This window comes from Penicillium lagena, assembly GCF_028827675.1.
Source record: "Penicillium lagena strain IBT 129212 chromosome Unknown utg000006l_segment0_segment0, whole genome shotgun sequence".
In the NCBI taxonomy this organism is placed as follows: Eukaryota; Fungi; Ascomycota; class Eurotiomycetes; order Eurotiales; family Aspergillaceae; genus Penicillium; species Penicillium lagena.
In genome coordinates this window covers 2,171,010-2,196,389 of record NW_026623227.1, presented here as the reverse complement: position 1 = coordinate 2,196,389, position 25,380 = coordinate 2,171,010, and the positions used below count along the sequence as shown (strand labels likewise).

The 25,380-nt window shown below is 51.5% G+C and overlaps 12 protein-coding genes across 12 annotated transcripts; 5 read left to right on the top strand and 7 right to left on the bottom strand.

The window, feature by feature from the left end:
* Positions 1 to 429: 429 nt before the first annotated feature.
* Positions 430 to 1,686, bottom strand: N7510_009024 (uncharacterized protein; the record flags this gene model as incomplete). The annotated part of the gene is made up of 3 exons (XM_056980949.1): positions 430 to 1,319; positions 1,369 to 1,524; positions 1,578 to 1,686. The coding sequence occupies 3 exons, from the start codon at positions 1,684 to 1,686 to the stop codon at positions 430 to 432; spliced, it is 1,155 nt and encodes a 384-aa protein (XP_056831158.1).
* Positions 1,687 to 3,309: 1,623 nt separating this feature from the next.
* On the top strand, positions 3,310 to 4,173 carry N7510_009023 (SDR family oxidoreductase; the record flags this gene model as incomplete). Its single annotated transcript, XM_056980948.1, has 3 exons — positions 3,310 to 3,343; positions 3,402 to 3,939; positions 4,002 to 4,173. The coding sequence occupies 3 exons, from the start codon at positions 3,310 to 3,312 to the stop codon at positions 4,171 to 4,173; spliced, it is 744 nt and encodes a 247-aa protein (XP_056831157.1).
* Positions 4,174 to 4,583: 410 nt separating this feature from the next.
* N7510_009022 (uncharacterized protein) lies at positions 4,584 to 6,008 on the bottom strand (the record flags this gene model as incomplete). Its single annotated transcript, XM_056980947.1, has 6 exons — positions 4,584 to 4,636; positions 4,772 to 5,026; positions 5,090 to 5,381; positions 5,441 to 5,522; positions 5,574 to 5,808; positions 5,975 to 6,008. The coding sequence occupies 6 exons, from the start codon at positions 6,006 to 6,008 to the stop codon at positions 4,584 to 4,586; spliced, it is 951 nt and encodes a 316-aa protein (XP_056831156.1).
* A 949-nt stretch (positions 6,009 to 6,957) lies between these two features.
* N7510_009021 (fungal specific transcription factor domain-containing protein) lies at positions 6,958 to 8,649 on the top strand (the record flags this gene model as incomplete). Its single annotated transcript, XM_056980946.1, has 1 exon — positions 6,958 to 8,649. The coding sequence occupies one exon, from the start codon at positions 6,958 to 6,960 to the stop codon at positions 8,647 to 8,649; it is 1,692 nt and encodes a 563-aa protein (XP_056831155.1).
* A 518-nt stretch (positions 8,650 to 9,167) lies between these two features.
* Positions 9,168 to 10,936, bottom strand: N7510_009020 (uncharacterized protein; the record flags this gene model as incomplete). The annotated part of the gene is made up of 5 exons (XM_056980945.1): positions 9,168 to 9,749; positions 9,829 to 10,214; positions 10,277 to 10,298; positions 10,362 to 10,436; positions 10,598 to 10,936. Coding segments are annotated over 5 exons (1,404 nt in total), but the record flags the coding sequence as incomplete, so codon positions are not given.
* Positions 10,937 to 12,145: 1,209 nt separating this feature from the next.
* Positions 12,146 to 13,397, bottom strand: N7510_009019 (FAD-dependent oxidoreductase; the record flags this gene model as incomplete). Its single annotated transcript, XM_056980944.1, has 3 exons — positions 12,146 to 12,626; positions 12,691 to 13,070; positions 13,197 to 13,397. 3 exons carry the CDS (start codon positions 13,395 to 13,397, stop codon positions 12,146 to 12,148), a joined length of 1,062 nt encoding a protein of 353 aa, XP_056831153.1.
* A 603-nt stretch (positions 13,398 to 14,000) lies between these two features.
* Positions 14,001 to 15,144, top strand: N7510_009018 (uncharacterized protein; the record flags this gene model as incomplete). The annotated part of the gene is made up of 3 exons (XM_056980943.1): positions 14,001 to 14,239; positions 14,296 to 14,595; positions 14,667 to 15,144. Coding segments are annotated over 3 exons (1,017 nt in total), but the record flags the coding sequence as incomplete, so codon positions are not given.
* Positions 15,145 to 15,775: 631 nt separating this feature from the next.
* N7510_009017 (GATA transcription factor LreB) lies at positions 15,776 to 16,925 on the bottom strand (the record flags this gene model as incomplete). The annotated part of the gene is made up of 2 exons (XM_056980942.1): positions 15,776 to 15,819; positions 15,881 to 16,925. 2 exons carry the CDS (start codon positions 16,923 to 16,925, stop codon positions 15,776 to 15,778), a joined length of 1,089 nt encoding a protein of 362 aa, XP_056831151.1.
* A 724-nt stretch (positions 16,926 to 17,649) lies between these two features.
* N7510_009016 (MRX complex DNA-binding subunit) lies at positions 17,650 to 21,550 on the top strand (the record flags this gene model as incomplete). The annotated part of the gene is made up of 4 exons (XM_056980941.1): positions 17,650 to 17,652; positions 17,704 to 19,386; positions 19,446 to 21,494; positions 21,542 to 21,550. 4 exons carry the CDS (start codon positions 17,650 to 17,652, stop codon positions 21,548 to 21,550), a joined length of 3,744 nt encoding a protein of 1,247 aa, XP_056831150.1.
* Positions 21,551 to 21,765: 215 nt separating this feature from the next.
* N7510_009015 (Rad1/Rec1/Rad17 family repair protein) lies at positions 21,766 to 22,961 on the bottom strand (the record flags this gene model as incomplete). Its single annotated transcript, XM_056980940.1, has 2 exons — positions 21,766 to 22,252; positions 22,306 to 22,961. The coding sequence occupies 2 exons, from the start codon at positions 22,959 to 22,961 to the stop codon at positions 21,766 to 21,768; spliced, it is 1,143 nt and encodes a 380-aa protein (XP_056831149.1).
* Positions 22,962 to 23,320: 359 nt separating this feature from the next.
* N7510_009014 (uncharacterized protein) lies at positions 23,321 to 23,721 on the bottom strand (the record flags this gene model as incomplete). The annotated part of the gene is made up of 2 exons (XM_056980939.1): positions 23,321 to 23,364; positions 23,418 to 23,721. 2 exons carry the CDS (start codon positions 23,719 to 23,721, stop codon positions 23,321 to 23,323), a joined length of 348 nt encoding a protein of 115 aa, XP_056831148.1.
* Positions 23,720 to 25,265, top strand: gcnE (histone acetyltransferase GCN5; the record flags this gene model as incomplete). Its single annotated transcript, XM_056980938.1, has 5 exons — positions 23,720 to 23,741; positions 23,806 to 24,262; positions 24,317 to 24,431; positions 24,487 to 25,194; positions 25,245 to 25,265. The coding sequence occupies 5 exons, from the start codon at positions 23,720 to 23,722 to the stop codon at positions 25,263 to 25,265; spliced, it is 1,323 nt and encodes a 440-aa protein (XP_056831147.1).
* Positions 25,266 to 25,380: the final 115 nt, after the last annotated feature.

Here is a 25,380-nt window from a genome sequence, read left to right as displayed (position 1 = left end):
TTATACTCCTTTGGCCTTTTACGTCATTGTTCGGCCTTTCCGGCACGGAGCTAAGGCAACAGCTACTGTAGATTTGTAATCCATTTCGTGCAGTTCTTTGCAGCGAAAAAAAAGGGTTGATTGTGGGAAAGAAATAGTGATGCAACCTAGTGGACCCCCTTTTGCTGTTTACGGAAGCGATTGGGCCGCTGATATCATCACCCTGCGAGTTCGGGCAGAGAGCTTGATCGAGACGATCTGGTTCCCCCCTTGCCCTTCTGGTGGAGTACTTTTCTAAAGGTTAGGAAAATCTTTCCTAAACCGAGCTAAAGCCTTTGAAGACCTTAATAGTTCACTTCATGCAGAGCAAAACGATCTACATCAATCCAGATACATGTAGTTTTAAGCAGGCCCTTCACCGACTCACCAGCTTAGCTCAGCAGAAGGTGTTTAGATAGAGTGCTTGGTCACAGTAAAGTTGTACGACGGCTTCATGTCATGCTTGACCGGGTAAAGGTCGCTACCAAGCATACGCATGTCCCGAGCGTAGTACTCAAAGTTGAGGGCGTTGGCGCTGATGTCCAGGGTGACGAAGCCGTTAGCCGACTGCAGCTTGTCGGCACCGAGCCACTGGGCGAAGGGGCCGAGCTTCTCGCCATAGTTACAGTCACCAGCCTGGGCGTAGCCCGCGGCACCGGTGAGCACGAAATTGGTGTCCTGGTAGTAGTAGTGGGCCATGCAGTGGTCGTGGCCGTTGACGACGACGCCGTTGTGTTTTTGGACGATGTCCATCAGCGGGGCCAGCTCGGTGTAGTTGCTGGACGACGAGACGTAACCGTGGTGGATCTGCAGGAACTTCCAGTCGGCCTTGGACTCGGCGAACGACTTCTTGAGGAAGTCGACCTGCTGCTGCGTGGTCTTGTGGCAGGCCTTCAGGTACGGGGTCAGGTAAACCGAGCTCGACTCCTGGTACGTGTTGATGAAGCAGTCTGATTCCACCACGACGAAGGTCGCGGTCCAGTTGGAGCCAACCAGGTCATAGGTGTAGTAGGGCAGGTGGTCGTGGCCGAAGTACCAGCGGTCATCCATTAGGGGAGCAATACGGGTCTGGAAGTCGACAGCGGGCTGGCCCGGGATAACGTCGTGATTGCCCAAGCATTGGTACCACGGCTTGCCGTCAAAGGCTGTGCCGTTGTACATGCTAGCCCAGGCCTGGTCGAAACGCAGGATGCCCTCGGTCTCGAAGTCGACACCGCTGTCGTAGAAATTGTCGCCGACGGAGATGAAGGCAGAGCAGTTCTTCATCAGACACACATTCTCAATGTACTGGGCGGTTTTTTCTATCATGATGTGTTAATCCATGATCTCAAAGGAGCAAGAAAGGCTTACTCTGCTCAATAGTAGCATTGCGGATATCATACCGGTCACCCGGGTCGCAGTCGTTCTGGATTTCGCGAGGGATGGTGATGCCATCCGCGATCAGCTTCGGCATGATCTCGTTACAGAACGACAGCGGCAGAGGCTCCCAACCAGTCCAGCCATAGTCTAAGGGTTATTAATATGCTTGTTTTCTGTCCATTGCAGTGAAAAATACTTACCACCCAAGAGAGCAACGGTGAGGACATCAGCACCCTGCGGCGCAACTATGGAGTTCTTGGCGGCGAAGGCACTGACGGCCAGACCCAGAGCTAGGACGGCCCGAGACATGGTAAACAGATTGGCTTTATGCGTTTACTTTGCGTCGTGGTATCTAGAGATTCCTGGGCGGCTTGCCCTTATTTATAGGTTAGAAGTGACGGTCGAAATCACTCTCGGAGATTAAGGCACAGTTTCTTTTGTTCCTGGACCCTGTTCCTTGTATACTAAAAAGCTTAATTGCCCCACACAGATTGGATTTAGCTAACGGGAAGCTGCCATCCGCCCTCGTGGCTTGGCAACTGGGGGGATAGTCATCGCACTCAGACACGCTAGTCGTAACAGGCCACCATGTGTATTTGCGCAGCCCGTAAAGAGGGAGATTATTTCTGAATGCCCCTCAATTCCCGGCTAAGCGGCTACATTCTCGTCGTTGCTCTCATCGAATCTCATCTCGTCTGTGCGCCTGACGGCGGTCCGGGCATTTCTCTACCAACATTGGTGATGCTAAGCATCGTTGAAGGCGATTACAGGCGGGATCTTCCATCTCAGCCACGGCCCAAGCCCAAGCAGCGCTGGGGAATGGTGAGGTATCTGCCGCGTAGCAAGCTCGTATGAACATCTCCGGATTTTCCTTCCTAGAAGTACAGGAAATACATACAAACGTAATAGATGTACTTTAGTTAGTGGTCCTATGGTTCATTTTTCTGTCATTTTCGCAAGCCTAGATTGGTAGTTGAATGGTCATTATTAGATCATTTAGTGCACCGCATGGGCAGATGTCGAGAAGGCTGCCAAAGGGATGCCGAACAGATTTTCAAACACAGATAACTTATTGAATGGGGCGGACGGGGGATACATGGTTTCATAGAACTCCGGGTCGTCGATATGGAGCTCCCACAGGTTTATTCGCACAATGGGGCCATATTGGGCATGCAGCTCCTTAATGTGCCTGGTAAACATGCCCCCCCCCCCCCCGGATACCATATCTTATAGTATGTCTCATACCATTGCGTCGCAGCGGCCAATTTGGGACCGGGGAATTGTCGCGGTGGACTTAGATATAGCCGATAGAGGACAAGACCCAGCAGATGAAGTCCGCCAGCGAGAGCGGCGTAACTAATCCAGGGCAAAATAAATCGGGACAGCAGCATAGCGCTCTCTAATCATCAACTGTGGATTTGTCATATAAAGAGTTTAGGGAATGGTGCATTTTATCTATCTTAGGTAGCTGTTCATCCAAACCCGGACTAGGTCTCGAAATTTTTGTTCAACCCTCTTTGCTAAGGTCGCGCTAGCCTAGCGAGTGTTCATTCACTGTGAATTATATAATTATATAATAGCGTGCTTATCTTGCAGATGACAATGCGGTAGTGCCATATCAGCCATCAGTGCTAGATTTTGCTTACTTTGATTAGACAGGGATCGTTAGATGCTAGAGAAGATTACCAATGCTTGGAAATTTGGACCCTTATTACCAATGCTCGCAAATTAGATTGGTTAATCGCTCTTAGGAGCTTACAATTGCAACATCCAAGTATAGAGAACTCCAAGACCACGTCAAGAAGTGGGTTACCGGGGTTATTTAAGAAGGTGACCATTCGTAACAATAACTAAAAACATCTATTTGAGCAATATTCCCACACACACTAGGCGACTTTCTCTAAGGCAAAAACGCAAAGCACCACCGTCATCATGTCTACTATATTAATTTCCGGTGCCAACAAAGGTAAGGCAAACCCGCGGATTACTTATCTGTCGTCTTTTAAGTGTACTGATTCTGTTAGGAATTGGCCGCGGGCTTGTCGCCAAGTACGTGGCTCGCGATAACGTGACTGTGATCGCAGCCGTCCGCAACCCAAGCTCATCGGAGGCAACCTCTCTCTCACACTTTCCTACGGGGAAGAGTAGTCGGCTGATTGTTGTCAAAATCGACGCCACCTCCAACTCCGACGCCAAAGCTGCAGTGGAGTCATTGTCTAGCCAGGGTGTGTCGGCTCTGGACATTGTTATTGCCAATGCGGGAGTCTTCGACACAGCCGCTTTCACCACCGTTGCCGATTCCACTATTGCGCAGATCCAATCCCACCTAGACGTGAACGCTGTCGGACCTGTACGACTGTTCCAGGCTACACTCCCTCTCCTTGAGAAGTCATCCTCTGCTCGCTTCATCCTAAATAGTAGCCTTATGGGGACGATTGGAGGCATTAAAGACATCCCGATCAAAATTGCGCCTTACGGTGCTAGCAAGGCCGCGGCAAACTTCTTCGTTCGGAAAATCAACTTTGAACATGATAATATTGCGACCTTGGCAATCCATCCTGGGTATGTAGTTACCTTTTAACTCTTTTCTCTTGCGTATGGCATTAACTAATAATTTTGTATAGGGCCGTTAAGACAGATGCTGGAAATGACGCTGCCCGAGCTGTGGGCTACCCTGGAGCTTTCATTGAAGTTGAGGACAGCGTGAATTCAATCGTTGCTAAAATCGATGGCTTGACCAAGGAGAACGGAGGGGGAGAGTTCTGGGGATTCGACGACACCACTATCGATTGGTAGATACAAGAGATTTGGGCGACTCGCTTACCGATTACGTTAGGTTGTTGCTGTAGTGTTATCAAGATCGAGTTTATTGTTGATCCGCAATGAACCTGCCGATCTCGTACCGAGTCCACCAAGCATCGGTAGAGTATAATCGCCTCGCATTGCACTAAGCAAAGGAAGCTCCGAACTTGAGACCGCCATAGGTCGAGCTAATCCACTATATGACCTAGAGTTAGGACGTCCTAGATGGCCGATGCCGTTGATTGTAGCAAGCAATCTATACTATACATTCGCTCTCACCTGGAAGTGTTTAGGAACAGTTTGCCAAACCCAGAAACTATACAGTAGCCCCAGAGTCATATACTTTGCGAGAAGCCAGAATGGCAGGGGAACGACTACCAATTTCCCTATACCAAGATGACTACCTAGAACTCTAGTTGCCTTTGGCTCGCCAATTCAGTTACAAGACAGAGCAAGTCTATTATAATTAGAGTAAGTCACTGTATTTATACTGATAAAGAAATGAGCCTTGGCATTATGGTTCGAGAAACAATGAAAGAGTGTAGGCGGTGGCACCAGTCGCACTGTATCTACTCTCTGCTCTAAGGCTTACAGCTCCATGCTGCAGTCAAAAAGTCCTCGGTTTGAGTGAACTTGTACTCTGGCAGCAGTCTGTTCCACTCATCTGAAACGGCAAAGGCCTTTGCAGAAATAGCCAATAGAATTCCAGCAACACCGACCTTCGAAAACGCTTCAACCTGCTCAGGCGGGATTGAGGGATGATCGACTTTCGGTACCCATGAGGTCTGCCAGGTCCCATTTTCAAGGTCCTCCGGCTTCAGTTCCTCGAGGTGAAAGGGGAGGCCTCCTAATGAGTAGTATATCAGCACATTTCGTAAATTATCAAGTATATCCGAATAGGATTACCCACCGCGGACTTTCTCGCCGATGGCTATAAGCTGTCCGATGGAGATGTCGGTGCCTCTGATACCTCCGACAACCGGCCACTCAGCATCGAAATCAACGGCCATGGCTACTACATTGGCGAGATCATGCACTGAAGTGAAGGTGATTCGGTCGTCCTCACTGCCATCTATGACGATAGCTCGGCGGTTTTCAAAATCAAAAGGGGGTTCAAATAGGTGAAGGTGCTTGGTCGACTTATAAGGAAATGTCAAATAGTTCACGAACAGACCAGGTTGAAATAGAGTGTACTCCAAAACCTACAGATAATTTCAAGTGTTAGATTTTCAGGATCCTACAGAAGGCTCTCAGATCCCACCTTTTTGTCCCTGTTCAGCTCTTCCAGATATCGGCGCGTTTCAGCCTTGTAGGCGTACCAACTTAGATGTTCCAGGCCAGACCTGCAAGATGTGAATAGGTTAAAACCATTATGAGAGGTGAGGGAGGCTTACGTGGCCCATTCGCTGGGTGCAAAACGCTTCACTCCAGCTTGAACTGCAGCGTCGATAAGCCTTTTCTGGACGGGACTGGAAGGATCGTCCTGTTCAGAAGCGAAAGACAGAAGGGTGGGGACCCCATGCAGTATCTGAGTCAACTCTTTTGGGTCTTTGTAGTCTGTTTTAATCCATGTAATGTCTGGGGTGGCCTCTCCAGCCGGGGCATCCTGTAGAGACCAATTAGAAACGACTGATCAATGGTTATTCAAGAAGGGATACAAGCCTTTCTCGACAGAATCAATATATTGTGCTTCTTAGTTGCAACGAGGGCGTCAAGGATCTCTTGCCCAACATCTATTGAGATGTAAGATTTAGTAACGCTGCGGATTGTAGTGTTGTAAGTTACTGGCACTCACTGCCAGAGCCGCCAGCAATCGCAATCTTGACCATTTTCGCTTATTATTTGAACTTAAAAGTATCTTTCATGAGAAATTTATAGGCTGACCTATTTCGACCAGGTGAGTCGTTTCTAGATACGAGCTGCTCTATATAAATGCTTTGGCCGAGAGCTCGGTCGAATTCACCGACTGATTTGTCATGACCGAGGTTTCGGTCGAATTCAACAACTGTTTTGTTATGCCCGAGCTCAGGCGGTCCGTCACCATACACACTCTCTCATCTCATCGTGGTTTCAACATTGAAACCAGGGGGGCTTCAATCAAGATACTCGCATTACTGGTCCTGATGAGACGTCAGGAATTGCCTGGTGTGCATAAGCGATGAACGAAACGACTCACCAAAAAGCCAGACCTGGAGCCGAAAAAAGAAAAACCCGGAAGGGAACTCAAAGCTGTTGGGAGTGCAAGCGACGAAAAGTCCGTTGTATCTTCGCCCCTTCCGCTCATACCTGCAATAATTGTCGGAGACGCGGGAGTGCATGCATCAGCCAGGAGTATCCGGATAAGCCGGTTCCCTCCGTCAGCATTAATCAAGTAGAGGGACGGCTTAGCCGGGTAGAGAATCTGCTCGAGCAGTTACTCGCCGATACTGAGTCTACCCGCACTCTACAGTCCGCAAGTAGAGATCGTTCCGAAGCTCGCTTGACTTCGGTGACGCTAGAGCATAGAGAGGAGTCTCGGTCAGACATAGTGTCGTCGGCGAGCCGCACGGTGGTGAGTTTATATCAAGCTCGCCATATAACCTTCTTTTGACAATTACAAAGCACAATATTGATAATGGGATAAATGCCCGCTCGAGACCCCCTTCGAAGCCGCCATCGGTCTCGGACGGGCGAGCCCTAAGCAAATATGAAGAACTGGCTCGCGACCTTGTCGCGGCATGGCCCAGCGAGGGTGATATCAATATCATCTGTAGCCTCCCTATGGGTATTTCAACCCTAATGTTTTGTGGAGTATGCACGTCCTGTTCTACCTTTACCGGCCCGGCCCTATCATCCCCAAGGGAGATGCTACAGCCTCCCCAGCCGAGCAACCATCCGGTGCTAATTGCGCGTAAACTTCTGGTCCTCGGTGTGTTCCTGCAAGCAATCCCCCCTTCTTCTATCCGAGGCCTGGGCTACGTAGGTACCTCTATCCGCTCTATCATGCCCCGCGTCGTCCAGAGAGCTATCAGCCTCGTCACTACCAACGAAGAACTTATCGGCTCCGTCGAGGGCATTGAATGCATAATGCTCGAGACTATGTACCAGAACTACGCTGGAAACCTGCATCGTGCATGGATGGCAATACGCCGGGCGATTACCGTCGCGCAGATGATGGCTCTGCACCGCGGTCTTGCCTCGCCGTCGCTGAAGATCCTCGACCCTGAGACTCAAGTTGGCTTTTCCCCTAGTCAAACCTACTTTCGATTGGCTCAAATGGATCGCTACCTCTCAATTATGCTGGGCCTACCGCATATGTTACTCGAAGACCGCTTCTGCACTCCTCAAGTATTAGAAGGGTTGGATCCCAATGAACGCATGCAACGCATCCACTGCGCCGTTGCTGGGCATATCCTGCAACGAAAAAATGGCGACGAAAATGACCTGGTCAATATTCACGAGGAGGACTTGCTATTGCATAAAGCCGCAGCTGAGATGCCACCCCAGTGGTGGCTGATCCCGAATTTCCTGTCCAGCGATAGCGAAGATACAAGGCTCCTTCGTGATACAAATCGTATCATGGACCAACTCACGCATTATCACCTGCTTCTGCGGCTGCATTTACCTTATATGCTTTGCTCCTCATCTGACCATAGGTACGATCATAGCAGGATCACCGCCATCAACGCCAGCCGCGAAATCCTATCTCGCTATATAGCGCTTCGCACGTCAAACCCCGCGCAGTTCTACTGTCGCGGCTGTGATTTTCTCGCCTTTATGGCCATTACCATAATTTGTATGGCTCACATTACTTCTCAAAGCCAGTTCCAAGGATGTGGGGAACTCTCAGGCCTGGTCACTGGTGTCGAATCCCTTGTCCACAGCCGCCCAAGTGACCGCGGCTACATGGAGCGTACTCTAGAGATCATCGAATCTATGGCCTGCAATGATATCGATTTGATCGCCTATAAGCTTACCCGAATCATTCACCATCTGCTCATCATTGAGGCAAATGCTGCCGGGGGTGACTTGTACCACACAAGCTCATCTAAAGATACCGAGGGAGGGCTTGAGTATGACGGCCGGTTAACCAACAGCGGCAAGGCACTGCACATCCAGATTCCCTATTTTGGTGCCATCAATTTTGAACGCGGTGTCATCTCAAAGCCTGCTTCAAAAATACGAGCGCAACCCGAGCTGGGCATACCGGCCATGTCGGTCACGGATAGACTGCCCCCGGGTCAGCGTGTAGAACACAACCAAAATCTATCATCTGGATCTGACATCCTGTCCTCAAATACTCATCAGCTATTGTCAGAGCTCCAGCCCGAAACACAGAATGGATCCATAAGATTGAACAGTAACGACAGCCTACCCACGCAGCTACCGGCTTTTAATGGATTTCCAGGCGATGACGACGGTGACCTACAAGGCATTGACTTCTTCTTCGATAGCCTTTTCTGTGGAGCCGAAATAAGGAGAAATAGTTAGGGAGGACGAATACGTAAGAGGGGAGCGATGATCGGTGATTCTCCAACGCATATGGTGAAGTCGGGTTAAAGTACCACGAAGATAGATATTTTGTGGAATTCTTCGTACGTTAAATTTATATATAGTAAGCATTTGTAAATGTCCCGTCAGGGTACCCTCTCCCTGTCTTACTTTCACTTGGTGGCAATCTCTTTACTGAGTTTGCAGCCACAAATTTATTCCCAGCTCTGATAACTTAGCATGTAGGAAAACCATGACGGTTCATTAAGGTACCTGGCTTGTAGATGGGACGGGTCGGGACATACAATTCAATTGCTACTTCCTTGCGAGCCCACCAAATGTCCGCAGAAACTAATCCCGGCAGTCTACATATTCCAAAATCATTCCATCCAATACTGGGATTTATGTCCCGCGAAGGTGAACCATCTCCTATGAAATCGAAGAAAAATTCGCTACAGAACCTCAAGGCAACGATGTGACTCTTGCACCAACATGGTCTCTTCTCAGCCGTGCGTCATTCAGTACGACCAGATCCTCGACTCTCCCCTCACATCCTTGATAGCCTTGGAATTCATTCTGCCATACCAAAGGCGCAACCCTGTTGCCAGAATGGCGACAAAGTAGGCGCATCCAGCGCACGTAAAATTTCCTGTTGGATAGCCTCGATCAGCCTCTCCCGGTTTCCAGATCCACTGCGCAATGATTTGCCCAATGCCCGCAGACGAATTGTGCAGTGCGAGGGCGAAGGGGATTGTCAGCAGGCTGGGAGTGTTGCAAGCCACCCAGTTGGTCATCGAAGGCGCGGCGGGGAATGCTCCAGCTGCTGCTAGACACAGGCATCCGTATCGTTTAATATATGCATCGGGAGGGAGCAGCCCTGCAACCAGCCATCCTGTCCCTCCTGCCAGCGATGCTCCCGTGATGTGCCAGCCTCGCATGTTGAGACGGTCCGCAGAGTACGAGAGCGTGATGGCCACCACGAACCCCACAACCCATGGCGGCACGGTCATGAGTTGAGCCTGGATGGACTGGTATCCCAGGCCAGTGACGATAGTCGGGGTAAAGAACGTAAATGATCCTTGTTGCACCACGTTGGCAACCTGAATAAGGCATTGGGTCAACACAACGCACGCCTCAAGAAGAATAGGTGTGATAGACACGATCAATAAATATACTCACGTATGCAATGTAATGTGTCAGCATTCGTGGACTGAAGAAAGTAGCCAAGATCTCCTTGCGACTCGCATGGTTTGAAAGGTAGCCACCGCCTCGCTCCTTGAGTCTATCCTCAGCGAAGCGCTTCTCCGAGCCACTGAGCCACTTTGCCCGAGCAGGGTAGTCTGGGAGGAAGAGGAAGACGGGCAGCGCTGAAATGACGGTAATAATGCCCTCGATAATAAAGAGCCAGCGGAATCCTTGCAATCCAGATGCGCCGTTGACCTGCCCGATGCCGTATGCTATCGCTCCCCCGAACGCGCCGGCCAAGTTGCAGAAGGCTACAACCAGAGCGATTCGTACAGATCGCTCGTTGTAACGGTACCATATTGTGATGAGATAGCAAATACCTAATAGAAGAAGGAACATGGTCAGCCATGCGTCGAACGGAGAATCACTTTTCAAGTCTCACCAGGAAAGAAGCCGGCTTCACACTGTAGTAAGAGTCAGCAGTCAAGACATGAAAATCAAAATATTGCTGGATGGGAAACGCTTACAACTCCAATCAGCAACCGCAGAGCGAGGACGGTGCCGTAATTCTTAACACCAGCAAATCCAAGCGTCAAGATACCCTGTAACACAAAATTAATGAGAAACGAGGAACTCAAGTCGAGCAGGTTGATCTCTTTCAGAATCACATATTTTATGGGGCTGAGAATCTCTTCTCTGAACAACAGCTAGATTGATTTGGCTTGAAGGAATTTGGGGATGGGAGTGTGCTCAATCAACATACCCAGCAGGTAAGTAGCGTGCCTAACCAGATCGACGGGCGCACATAATGCTTCATGATCCAGTTGGAAGGCACTTCAAACACAGCGTATGCTAAGGAAAAGAGCGTCAGAGTGATGGAGTAATCCATGGCGGTCATCCCCGTCCGCTGCAGCAAATCATCGCCGGTTTCTTCGTTGAGAACCTTTGCATTGCCGATGTTGCCTCTATCAAGAAAGTTTAAGAGATATATCCAGCAGCATAATGGCAGGATTCTGATGTCTAGAAGTCGATTCAGGCGGCGGTTTTCCTCATCGTCGAGTAAATCCAGCGACGAGCCTTCTACGGCAGTCGCATCCTGATTCTGCGGAAACCCGTTTAGCCGTTTTGCCAGCTGAGGAGTTATAAAAGAGACGCATTTTCACCTCAAGAGAGTTATCCTCTAGATGCTGGGTTTGCTCTCCTTTCCCCATGTTTTCAGCTGCGACGTAGTTCCCGTTTGATGTGCTCCTTGAAAGCGCAGGATGCCTTATGATGGGAATTTATGCTGGGAGCTTTGATGGAAGAAGAATGGGATCAAACCAGAAAGAGGGGGGAGGGGGTCAACTGAACACCATCATGAATCTGATCATCGTGTGGACCCCGTTAGCAGGATGATCTGTGATTCGATGCTGTTGTTCCCCGGAGCTGTATATCTCCCCTGTTGTAGTTGGAGTACAACAATCCTTCGATATTTCCGGATAAATCTCCAGGTTCTCCGCATTGGCTCTACCGGAGTGGGGTGCCCAGCAAACCTAGTTTTGTCCTTAACCCCGCCTTCTGGGGTGATCGTGTTGGAGAACCGGTATTGACGGACGGATGGATGAATGAATGGATGATATCATTTACCCTAACCCCTTCACAATCAATTGGTGTGCAAGTTACCACTATGGTGTAAATACATGATTTGTGCGGGCCACTGTGACGTTGCAAGCTTCCTTCTCGGTGAACTTTGAGCCTCATCTGGTAAGGTTAAAGTCGACTGCAGCAGATATGCATGGGATTCAGGGACTTAAATGTCAGCTCAGTGCCTTCTTTATTCCCTTAGGAAGCTTGCTGCTCAATCATATAGTGCCGTTTCCATGCCCTAGAAAGGATCTAAGCCTACAAATAACACACTAAAAATATGAGGACCTGGGAAAATAACGCCGTAAATGACCGCTTCGGAAGCCAGAAACGGCTGCCTGCCTATTCACCGCACCGCATAACACCCTTAAATTTTTAAATTCGAAACACCATATGGCAAGATGGTCGAGTGGACTAAGATGGAAGGACGCCTTCACCAAGGCAACTTGGTGTCATCGACTCCCGAAAGAGGCATGGATGAATCCCACTCCTGTCATTCCCCCACGGTCACGACTACTGACTAGCCTCTCATCTATTTCTAGAAGAAGAGATCGTGGCTTCGCTGTAAAGGATATTCTCATAACTATTTTTTGGCATAGGACTGTCGGGCATCGTGGAGCACGGATAGAATGGCGTCGATTCCCTCCACGGTTCCGCGGATTGCGCCTATGCTTGTCGAACTGTAAATTCACCACCATTTTTCAAAAAGCACCCTCCTCTCCGCATCCTCCCCAAGAATTGGCCCTAGCAACCCAACCATTTGATCCGTCATCTGCGGCGGTCCACAAACATAGCACACCGTCTCACGGGGATCAAGTCTCCCATCGCCACCTACGACCGCAGAGCGCAGATCATGCTCACTAATTCTCCTGGGATGGATCGTCAGATCTGCCAACTGACCTGCAGACGAAGTAAGCAGCGGGGACGACGACGCCAGGTCCGTCAGGAAAAGATCTAGGGAGATCCGCAGGCGGTGGGAGTGTAGTTGGGAGCGAATTATCTGGCGCAGACGCGACAGGAATAGAATCTGATCTAGGGTCTCCTCGGACGAAGATGTCTCTGATAGTCCGCGTGGCAGTTTGCTGGAGTATAAGAAGTGGATGTTTGTTGGGTGGTGTGGTGGTTGGAATGAGTTGTTATTTAGGTGTGAGAGGATAGAGATGAGAGGACTGTTTCGGATCAGTTTCGTGGAGATGAAACAACTAGGAGGCAAGCCCTCAGCTCAGCACTTACTTGATGCCGACGCCACCGGCGATAAAGACTACGTTCTTGACAGTCTCCACATCTACGCCGGCAGGCGGCCAGACGAAGCTTCCGCCCACGCGGACACTTAGCTCCTTGCCTACGATTTCCGCCTTCGGCCGCCAGAGCCATGCGGCAGAGGGATTAGCGGGGGAGTCCTGGACGGCCAATTCCACGTAAGGAGCCCGTCCTTGCGGCTCTGTGGATGAGAGCGTCGTCTCTTCTTGAGGCGGGGCCTCGGGGGATGGCAGTGCCTGTGCATCTGCCGGCGTCGAGGTGATGGTGAAGCCTCCCGCCTGGGCAATCGATGGGATGTGAACATCGAGCCATTGGCCGGGCAGGAAGGTAAATGGCTGTTGTTGTTTGTCATTCTGTCGAGGGGTTAGTTTCGTTCGCCGATGCGGCTAGCCTGGAGACGAAACAGGGAAGGCAGCGGCTATCGAGGGACTAGGTGCTTCGGAGAATAATCATCATCCATGTCATGTATACCAACATACATTGTGATGAATGGCTAGCTGCAGCAGTCGCACCGACTGGTTGATCTGCTCCACATGCGACAGATGCACCGGGTACAGCCTGTTCTGGCGGGGCTCTGCCGCTGTGCGCAGCTCATGGGGAATGGAGTCTTCGCGAGACGAGATCATGCCGCGCGACAGGGACCGGGGGTGACGATGGGCCAGGCGGAAGAACGGCTTCATGGGCGATCGAGGTGAGTGGAAGTGGGAGGTTCGGGCACATGACGGACACCTGACTCAACACTTCTTTCACTTGCACCCTATACCGATCCACGATACGCCTACTCCCACCGCCGTAGTCCTAGTAATTCCTACTCACCTAATGAGCGACGCGCTGTGTGATGCAGGCCCGGCTCGTGCAGATCGGCCCATCCATCACACCGGCTAGTGTGTGACGACCACCGGCCGACGCTGCTCGTCCCGCCTCTCATTGGCAGCCACCCCCCGGTCGCTGGCGGGCACTGGCGCTTTGCCGCCATCACGTATTGGCCAGATGCACCTCGAGGAACCTCGTAGCCCATGCTGATTCGTGCCCCTCGTCTGCATCGGAGCCATGCCCTTCATGCATGCCCACGATGGGCTGTCGGCTCTGCCATATCTAAACGCCCGTCCACCCCAAACTCTTCCCCCCCTTCTCTGCCTTGCTGTCGACAGCTGAGAGCTTGGTGTTGACCTGAATGTCCTCGCCAGCCGGTCTGGCCCCTTCGCTGTGTTGTACATCATTCGACTGTCGGGCCCTTCAGCTGAACGGTCACCATCTTTCGAAGACTCCCATCCATCGTCACCATGCCGTTCTACTTCCCCAAGAAGCACCGGTATCATAAGTTGACGCTGTATTTCATGCTCGCCGAGTTGCCGATCACAGTCGTTATATTGACCTTGACGGGTATTGCATCGCACAACCTGTACCGCTCGTTATTATGGCAGGACGGCGCGGATAATGGTTTCAACAGCGCTCCCAACGAGGCGCTCTACGCCGCCGCCAACTATCGTCCATACACGGCTCCCATGGTGTGGTCATCATTGTGCGTCGTCCTCGATGAATCATTTTAACATATAACCGCGCTAACCCAAGAGACAGCCTCACCAATTACAACCTCGTCCTAGGAGTCCTGAGCACATTCATGCTGATCGTCAAGTTTCCCCTCCATCTGATGCGTTTGTTCTATCCTCCTCTGGCGGCTTTCATCCATTGCTCCTTGATCGTCCTCTATGTTGTCTCGGCACGGTTCCAAGCCGGCAGCGACATGTCCGATCCAAACCACCCCCAGCCAGGCCCGCCATGGTACATCACAAAGCCATGCAGCGTGGCCGCTCACGAATCGAACATCGGCTACTGTGAGCAAGCCAAATCTCTCTTCGGCATTACCTTTGTAATCATGTATGTTGGTGCAACAAGCACAATCTCCTCTCCTTTCCAAAAAAGAACTCCAGCTAACCCACCTTTCCCAGAGCCCTCTACCTAGTTGAGCTAGGCTTCAACATCCACTCCTGCTTCGTAACGAAAGAGGAACGCACGCGGATTGACGAGAAGAGAGAGGAAAAGAAGATCGAAAAAGAATTTGAAGAAGCCATCCTCAACTCTCCCGGCTTCGTTCCCATGAATCAACAAATGATCCCTCGCACACCGGGTATGGTCCCCGGGCAGCACTACCCCCACACCCCAAAATACCCGTTCAGCCCAGAGTTCGCCTCCTTCAGCCCCGGAATCCCGCCCATGGCCGCCGGTGGAGCCATCTCGCCGTATACCCCACGCACCCTGGCTTTCAACCGCCTCGGCGGCGGCAGCACATCTTCCGACCTGCCGCTGCGAGAGCACGCACACTCGTCGTCTAACGGCCAACAATCCTCGTCTGAGGCGATGACTCCTCATACCTCACAGGAGTCACAGATGTACTTCCCGCCCCCGCCGAAAAAGGCAATGACCAAGAGGTAAATGTGCTTGGCGTACGAATGTTGTTTTTTGTCTTGTTGTTCTCGCAAGTGATACCACCATTGCCTCTTTTCATACATAGCACTACTCTCCTTTTTTTTTACACTTTACATTCTTCCCGGGGATGGAGGATGGTGTTCTATCCCTTTTAATTACCTGCGACGCTTCTGCGTCTGTCTGTCTGTCTGGACTTGGATTGGAGTTTCCAAACATGAAAAATGCATACATCCCAACTACTCATCACCATCACAATGGGATTTCTAAGGTCATTCGCATCAAGGTATCTCAATCTAGACAATTGAGCACCACATTCATGCTATCTTCTTTATGGTCCTATTTTTAAGGGGAAATCGGTACTAGTTGCCTCATAAGCCCGGCCCCAGATCCACCATATATAGTTCATTCATTTCAATAGGGTACTATCTGTCCTTGTACCAAGACCAATCCCAAACACGACAACAATAAACATAAGTCAAGTCATTAAGTCATCAGCCAGGCTACGATGTGTATAGCATGGAACCAATTGCAATACAAAAACAATATGTGCTCCGCCCCGACGGAATCCCGTGGGGATATCTTGTTGCAAAACTTCAAGCCAATGTGAGAATAAGAGACAAAAACCATGGAATCAGGCTACTTCCTGACGCTTTTTTTCCTTCTTGGACCAGCGCACTAGAACACGAGTTTGTCAGTTCTGAAATCCCAAATACCGTCACGAATGAGAACCACTTACAGCCGCAAGCATTGCACATTGTCTTCGGTCCATTCGGACCCTTCCTCCATTCCGGCGAATCAGCAGTTCCACAGTCACTGCAGACATGCTGACCCTTCAGCCTCTTGCGTCTATCGCCTTCCTGCGCAGTGCGGGCTTGGTCGGCGGCCGTAGTAATGTCGATATCACAGTGGATCAGACGACCACGACGAACACCGGTACTGAGACCCTGCGATCTCTCGCCTTCTCCGTAGTGAAGACCCGTCATGACTTCGATGCCGTCGATATGCGACAGACTCTCCAGTTGGTGGAGCGGATCCGACGAGAGATAATCAATCGCGTTGGTATCTGAATCATCCGAATTATTGATCAAGGTCTCGGTCGAATCATGGTCGCTAGAGACCCCCGCCTGCGCCGTCGCCGAGGCATTCTGAGCGTCGACCAGCGGTGCTCGCTTGTCATCGAATCTCTGATACGCCATGCGGACTGCGGCGGCTTCTTCTTCCTCTTCCTCCCTTTTCAGCTTGGCAATTTGCTGCACCAGCCGCGCATTCTCGATCTTGTGTTCCAGGAATGAATCAAGCATCTGGGAGACCTTGGATGGATAGGGTCGGCACACGAGGAAAAACCCGGTGCAGCGACTCGAGACATTTCCAGCACCACGGGGCTGGTCATGCTCGTTTGCAACATGCGGATGCCCATAGGCCTCGAGGAGGTTGTACGAACCGTTTGACTTCCGGAAGCGCAAGTGGGTCCGGAAAGGCGCGTTGCTCGCCACGGCGTCGTCCAGGTCCTGCTGGAAAATGGCTTTGTCGTCGTCGTGGAGGTACTCAGTAAGGACGCTGCCCTCGAGCTGTTTTGCCACGCGGCTGGTAATTTGTTTCGAGGACGGCGACGCATAAGTGACCCGTCCCTCGGCATTTAGAAGGAGCAGCAGGTCTTTCATCTCGTCCAGGACTCGCTGCGTCCACCCTGGATCGATTGGTACATTCTGGTAGCCGCCGACCTGGGAGTCCTGCATCCCATATTGTCCGGTATAAGAGCCGGCCACGTTCTGCCGGTCCATTGATGCGGGCATTTGCATGCCGTATGACTGTTGGCTTTGCATGTCAATTACCGATAACTCAGCGGGGAAGTGATTTGTCAAGTTGATGTGTCTGGATAGTGCGGTGTGCCTTCGACGTCAGCGTCCTGGAGGGATCAAAGCGGGCAGCATCCGCGATGGACAGAAAATGGATATAGATTGGCTGTTGACGCCAGGGCGATGACAAGCAAGACGCAACTTCTGAGCCTGGATTTAGAATAAGCAGTAGAACCAGCTTGACAATTTGTCCTTTGGTCAGACGAAAAGGAGTGCAACTTAGACTGGAAGAAGAGTCAGGCTTGACAGGCGTCGGATAATACGTCACGTGCGCCCGCGTCATGGCGGAGAAGTTGATGGATCACAAACCAAAAGTACGCGTGGGTCATCCTTGATCGAAGACTGTAGTGCTGGTTATCATCCAACACAATGTGAGTGCGCTTCATTCCCGGGTCTGGATCATGATTGCTAACTGCTCGCAGGTGTAAGTGCAATAACTAGCGATTCTAGGCGCAACGAGTGCTGACAGACGGGTTTCCCGCGCAGCGAAGATCGACAAGCTCTCGATTCTGGGGTACGCTGGCACTTTTTTTTGGAACTTCACTCAAGCTTTGCTGATAATCATACTTTTTTAGAGTCCGTTCCTTCGATAACACGCGCAGCGAGACCATACAGTTCCATACACCCCTCACGTTGATTGTTGGATACAATGGTTCGGGGAAGACGGTATGCAAGACATGGCGGGAGATTGGACACACCATAGAACTCTAACACGGCCCAGACGATTATCGAGTGCCTCAAATATGCCACGACGGGCGACCTACCCCCCAACAGCAAAGGCGGAGCCTTCATACACGACCCCAAGCTATGCGGTGAGAAGGAGGTGCTGGCACAAGTGAAGCTGTCTTTTAAGGGCACGTCTGGCGCGAAGATGGTGGCCACGCGCAGCCTACAGCTTACAGTTAAGAAGACCACCCGGCAACAAAAGACCCTGGAAGGGCAGTTGCTGATGGTCAAGAATGGCGAGCGCACGGCGATCTCGTCGCGAGTGGCGGAACTGGACCAGATCATGCCACAATACCTGGGCGTGTCCAAAGCGGTTCTCGACTCGGTCATATTTTGCCATCAGGACGAGAGTTTGTGGCCGATGAGCGAGCCATCGGTACTGAAGAAGAAGTTCGACGAGATCTTTGAAGCGATGAAGTACACGAAAGCCATCGACAACATCAAAGCACTGCGCAAGAAACAAAATGAGGAGCTCGCTAAGTTCAAGATCATGGAGCAGCATGCCAAAGAAGACAAGGATAAAGCGGATCGTGCCGAGAAACGCTCGATCAAGCTGCAAGAGGAGATCGAGGCTTTACGCGAGGAAACACACCAAATGTCGCTGGAAATGCGACGCGTCGCAGATCTTGCCGACAAAGCCTGGAAGGAATCCGAGAGCTATGCCCAGGTCCTGGGAGCCCTGGAAGGGAAGCGCATCGAGGCCAAAAGCATTGAGACCACCATCGAAAACCTGAAGAAACACCTTGTTGAGCTGGACGACTCGGACGAATGGCTTGAATCGACTCTGGAGCAGTTCGAGTCTCGGCAGATTCAATATCAGCAGCAGGAAGAGGCCCAAAAAGAGAATTACATGGGAATCAAGGAGAGGATCGAACAGTCTCGGCATCGCTTGGGCTTAAAGCAGGCCGAAAATGGAAAATACGAAAACGACAAGGCCAATTTCGAGCGCCAAGTCTCAAGACGACAGACTATGGTCAATGATATTGCTCGCGATAACAACATCCGTGGCGTTGATGACAACATGGATCAAGCGAATATCGATGCATTCATGCAGAAGATTCGACGTTTCCTAAGAGAGCAGAACCAGACTCTGGACCGTGTGAAGCGAGAAACCCAGAAAGAGCTACGTGAGGTTCAAGATATTCTCAACGAAATTGGACAAAAGAAGTCCGCATTGCAAGAGAGCAAGAACTATGCGAAGCGGCAAATCGCGTCTAACGACAAGGAGGCAGCGACATACCAAGCTAAACTGGACGAAATCGAAATCGACGAGGGCGTCCAGGCTGCCTTGGAGTCCAAGATTGAGGATGTTTCTTCCAATCTCGAGCATGCAAAGGAACGAGCCAAATCTGCATCCTGGGACCAAGATATTCACGATACCAATGCAGAGATCCGTCGCCTGGAAGATGAGAGTTCGCGGTTGAATGCTGAATTGATCGATTCCACAAAGAAGGCCGGCGATCTTGCCCGTTTGGATCACCTCAAAAAGGAAGCCAAAGATCGGGAACGCAGCTCGCAGACCATGAAAGGAGCCCACGGTGATCGACTTGCGAAAGTCGTCGGCGCCGACTGGCAACCGGAGACTTTAGAAAGAGACTTCCAGCGAGCAGTCGATATCGAATCCAAACAGGTGACCGATGCAGAGCGAGATCGTGATGGCGTGAGCAGAGAACTAGAACACGTCGAGTTCAAGCTCAAGACGGCCAAAAAAACCTGAAGCAACGACAAAAGGATCTCGATGACTATGTCAAGGAGATACGCGAAGCTGTTGACACGGAGCCTTCCGAGTTCCCTGACATGCTTAAGGAAAGACAGGCGCAATACGATCTTGCTCGCAAAGACGCTGACCAATACGCGGGAATGGGCGAGTATCTCAGCAAGTGTCTTGAAGCGGCGAAACGAACCAAGCTTTGCCGAACATGCCAGCGATCTTTTAAGAACGAGGCAGAGCTTCAAAGCTTTCAGAAGAAACTGGAGAATCTTGTCAGGAAGGCGACGGAGGAAGCTGAAGACGACTCCCTGAAAGGCATTGAGCAAGATCTCGAAGCTGCCCGCGGTGCGAGCGCTGCCTATGATGCATGGGTTCGCTTGTCTGAGACAGATATCCCTGAACTGGAGCAGGAAGAACAGGAGTGTGAATCGCAACGTGATGAGCTCTTGGGTCGGTTGGAAGGGCACGACCGTACCGTCAGTGAAAAGTCTGACAGCAAGCGAGAAGTCGAAGCGCTCTCCAAGACGGTCAGCACCATTGCTCGGTACGATGTTGAAATCAAATCGATCCACTCGCAGATCCAGGAGCTCTCCGACAACCAGCAAAATGCCTCCGCCGGGCGGACCTTGGAAGATATCCAGGAGGAGATTGCCGCAACTGGCGAGAAAATCCGAGCTCTGAAGAAGACTCTCACCAAACTCACGAATGACAAAGACCAAACCCGTACCGAGATCAATCATCTCGAGTTGCAGCTGAGAGATGTGAGGAGCAATCTCGACAGTGCCAGATTCCAACTGGAGAAGAAGAGCGACTTGCTTGTCAGACTGGAGGAGTACAAGAAGCTGAACAGGCAGCAGCGAGAAGCAATCGAAAAGGCTGACCGAGATATCGAGAGTCTTACACCCGAGTTGCTTCAGGCGCAAGCCCGGTATGATGATATCAGCCAAAGGGCCGAGACCCGCGACCGAGAGCTGCAACAGGAGATTGGCCGGCTCTCGGAGAGCATACATCAGCTTGATCTGGCAAATGAGGATATCAATTCGTACAACGAGCGAGGAGGCCCAAGTCAGCTCGAGCGCAGCAAGCAGGAGCTTCAAGACATCGAAGTCGAGATCAACAATCTTGAAGCGGAGCAGGCCGAGATCACGCGAGAAATCAACAAGATCTCAGCCCAACTCAAGGACAGCGAGAACACGAAACGGCAATACTCGGATAACCTCACATATCGCCAAGCGAGCCGTTCACTGGGCAAAGTGACAGAGGAGATCGAGGAATTGGAATCGCAGAACGCGGAGGTCGACCGCAGTCGTTTCAAGCAGGAGTCCGAACGCCGAACTCGCGAGCACAACGCCCTTGCCGCCAGGCAAGCCAGCAAGATGGGCGAAATGAAGTCCAAAGACGACCAGTTGATGCAGCTCCTGGCCGACTGGAACACGGACTACAAGGACGCAGCCTCCAAATACAAGGAAGCCAACATCAAAGTGGAAACGACCAAAGCCGCCGTGGATGATCTCGCCCGATACGGCGGCGCCCTCGACAAGGCCATCATGCGCTATCACGGGCTGAAAATGGAAGAAATCAACGCCATCATCGGCGAGCTATGGCAGAAGACCTACCGCGGCACAGACGTGGACACGATCCTCATCCGCTCGGACAACGAGAACGCCAAGGGCAACCGGTCCTACAATTACCGCGTGTGCATGGTCAAGCAGGGCGCCGAGATGGACATGCGCGGACGCTGCAGTGCGGGACAGAAAGTCCTGGCTAGTATCATTATCCGACTTGCACTGGCGGAGTGCTTCGGCGTTAATTGCGGTCTTATTGCTCTGGATGAACCGACTACGAACCTTGACCGTGAGAATATCCGCTCGCTCGCTGAGTCTTTGCATGATATCATCCGTACTCGTCAGCAGCAGGCGAATTTCCAGCTCATTGTCATTACCCACGATGAGGAGTTCCTGCGTCATATGCAGTGCGGTGACTTTACTGATTACTACTACCGTGTCTCGCGCAATGAGAGGCAAAAGTCGATTATTGAGAGGCAGTCTATTGCTGAGGTATGTTGCTTGTATGTCGGTCTATTCCTTTACTAATCTCGTTGTAGGTCATGTAATGCCGCGTTATCATTTTTATTTCATTTCACCGGAGTTGAGCGTTCTGATTACTTGATTTATATTCCCCGACCAAGTTGAATGGAGCATATCTCGGCGTTGACAGGGCACCATGTTTGATGATTGTGCGCTAGCTTTTACTATTTGATACCGTTGCATCAATAAGACACAGTCTAATAGATATAGCATTCGTATCATCAACAGCCCTAGCCACTTACTACTCCCCAGCCATCAGCACATCTTCCTCGGCATCCTCCTCATCCAACAACGGCACAAACCGAAAGTCGACAAAACACACCGTCCCAACAGCACTTGCCTTAACCCCAGCCCCAACAGACCTCCCCACAGCAACACCCTGCTCATCGAGTTCGATCATAAACTGCAGACTCAGCACGCCCTGCCGATCACCCCGAATACTAACTTTATTCGCAACAGCCATCGCGCGCGCGGCTTTGCGCACCAGCGCAAACCGATAGCTCTGCTGAATACGCTCACCCATAGCTGACGGCGGAGAAACCAAGAACGTCTCCGTGACGGTGGGAGCGAGCTTCGCTCGCGTTGCGCGCGGACGGGTCGAGCCGTCGTCTGCGAGGATCTTGTGGTGTGCCTGTGTCTGCGACTGCAGCTGGCCGCCCTGACTTTGGCCTATTCCTCCACCGGTGATTTCATTATGCGTGTCGATGGAGAATTCCACTGTGGATTCACTGAATGGACCCCCGCGCCCGAGAGCGCGAAGTACGGCTCACGCGTGGCACACGCAGAGAGCTTGAGGATGGTTGGGGTGCTGGAGTCGAGCTCGGCGATGGCGTTGTGCAGCCAAGTCGAGCGCATGATGATTTTCATGATGATGGCGTCGCGCTGAAGCGGGATATCGGCGTAGTCTTCTTCGGGCTCGTAGGTGTTTAGCTCGCAGGTTGTTACTACGCCAGCTTCTGTCAGGGTTATGCTCAGCGGAGCGCCGTGCTGTGCGTATTGCAGGGTGCAAGTGCGGTCCAGGAGTAGGGCGGGGGCGTTAAATGCGCTTGAGGAAGCGGTGTTGTTCTGTTGGATGCGTGTGTTTCCAGAGGGATCGGATTCGGAGAGCTCGTTTAGGCCGAATATCTTGAGGGTTTCGAGGATGGCGGAGAGGGAGACCACGAAGTGTGGCCAGTTGGGATCATCGGAGGAGTTGCCGTCGTCCTCTCCATTCTGGTCGGGGTGCGTGTTGTCTGTCGACGGGTTGTTGAATGTGTAGCTGGTGAAAAGCGACTTGTCGAGGAATGCGAGGCCCTGGACTACACGGGCTTCTTCCGCAGAGAACCGGAGTCCGCCGGGGGTGATCTGGACGGTGGCTTTGGAGGCAAAGCCAATGCAGGAGAGCAGAGTATAGAGATGGTGGGCATTGTTGGAGACACCGGCGAAAAGGGGCTCCATGATGGTTGTGTTGTGGTTGAAGGTCCGTCTATGCCCAGTGGGTTTGGGAGAGGACAGAAGTCAATGAAATGATGGCTTGGGTATAGTTTCTAGCAGTACAGGTCCCAATGCACCCTCCGCTTATGGTACATGGAGGGGAGAGAGCTAGACGTAGACTCCGACAGCGCAGATGGTGGCCACCGCGCCGAAACTTTTCCCGATTCCCGATGTTAGTGTGTCTGTTGCAATTGTGTATCGGTGATGTGGTGACTGACCCCAATGCTAGTGCTGCTGGCACGCCTAGAGTAACAAGGCTGGAAAGAGACCGGTCTATTTGGAGAAGAGGTGTGAGGATCCCAGTCGGCCAATGAGTGTGAATATTAAGGGAACTCACTCAGACCAAACATGCACGTAGCGACCAGCGCTATGGAAACGATGTCAGAGGCGATCTTGGCTTATGGGGGGAAGCTCCAGTACCGATGAGGAGACAGTTGAAGCCAAAGGTGGCCTGGCTGGACTTGGGGATGAGAGGGTGGAAAGGAGATGTGGAGGCTGCCTCCCAGACTTCGTTCAGCGACATAATAATCGTGTCAATGGCAATTGAATAGTGTGTTAGAGAGAGAGAGACACGGAGAGATGAACCATTGTAGATGCTCCAGCAGCTGATCTGGCCGGTTCCACCCGGAAAATAGTTGTTCCCTCTCCGCACCAGGTGATCACCGCCATGCCAATCGACAATCAACCGCGTATCTTCAACTCTCGCGTTGTGCTCGGCCATCATGGCGGTTGACTCTCCCAAAAGTGTGTCCCATCTCGATTTACTTGTCAATTCTGCTCGCCTCAACTGACCTTCTTCTCCAACCAGGCTCCAAGCGCAAGGCCTCGGAGGAGGCGGCTTCCCCGGACTCTCAGCAGCAACACAGCAAGAAAGCGCGGACAGATTCCCCCGAGAAAGAGGTTGGTGTCGCCGCACAGAGTGAGATGGGATGTTTGTCTGACAACTGTGTAGGAAGATGGCCCTCTACGAAAACCACCACTGCGGATCGTCCCTTTTCCCGAGAAGGTGAGCCTCGCCCATCCAGTTTCACGCGCCACCAGGTTAACATCAAACAGCCCGCCGTCCTCGAGGAGCGCCGGGGTGACATCGAGTTTCGGGTCGTCAATAACGATGGATCACACGACAGCTTCATTGTCCTGACAGGACTGAAGTGTATCTTCCAAAAACAACTCCCGAAAATGCCCAAGGATTATATTGCCCGACTCGTCTACGACCGATCACATTTGTCGATTGCAATCATCAAGCACCCACTAGAAGTTGTTGGGTATGTACGAGGACACCCAAAATCGCGGGGCAGATGCTGACACAGCGACTGCAGAGGGATCACATATCGACCATTCAATAGCCGCAAGTTTGCGGAAATCGTGTTCTGTGCGATTTCTTCCGATCAGCAGGTCAAGGGCTACGGCGCACACCTGATGTCTCACTTGAAGGTAAGACTTGGGATGTAATACCACGAATAGAACAGGCTGACGGACTGCGCCGCAGGACTACGTGAAGGCCACGTCTCCGATCATGCACTTCCTAACATATGCAGACAATTACGCCATTGGATATTTCCAAAAGCAAGGATTCACCAAACAGATTAACCTGGACCGGTCGATCTGGATGGGATATATTAAAGATTACGAGGGGGGCACCATCATGCAGTGCACCATGCTTCCCAAGATCCGGTACCTCGAAGTGGGTCGTATGCTACTCAAGCAAAAGGAGACCGTGCGGGCCAAGATCCGCGCATTCAGCCGATCCCATATCATCCACCCGCCGCCCAAGGAGTGGAAGGGCGGAGTGGTCAAGATCGATCCACTGAGCATTCCCGCAATCAAGGAGTCCGGATGGTCACCGGATATGGATGAATTGGCGCGCCAGCCCCGCCATGGACCGAACTTCAACCAGCTGTTGCATCTGTTGAATGACATGCAGAACCACAGCGCCGCCTGGCCATTTACGCAGCCGGTCAACCGTGATGAAGTGCCGGATTACTACGAGGTGATCCTGGAGCCGATGGATCTGTCAACGATGGAGGAGAAGCACGAGAAAGACATGTATCCGACGCCGCAGGATTTCCTCAAAGATGCCTCGTTGATCTTTGACAACTGCCGGCGGTACAATAACGAGACTACGCCGTATGCGAAGAGCGCCAACAAGCTGGAGAAATTTCTGTACCAGCAAATTCGCAATATTCCCGAGTGGTCGGTAAGTAGACATGATTCCTCTTGATGAGTTTTGCTGATCTGTGTCCGTAGCATCTGGCGGACGGGCATTGATTTGATTTTAAAGGGATGGCGTTGGGGGGTTATGGCCCATAAATACCCTGTGGATAGCTGGCGTCCTAGATGTAATTGTTTGCCTACACTTTATTAAGTCTACTCCTCTAGTTCT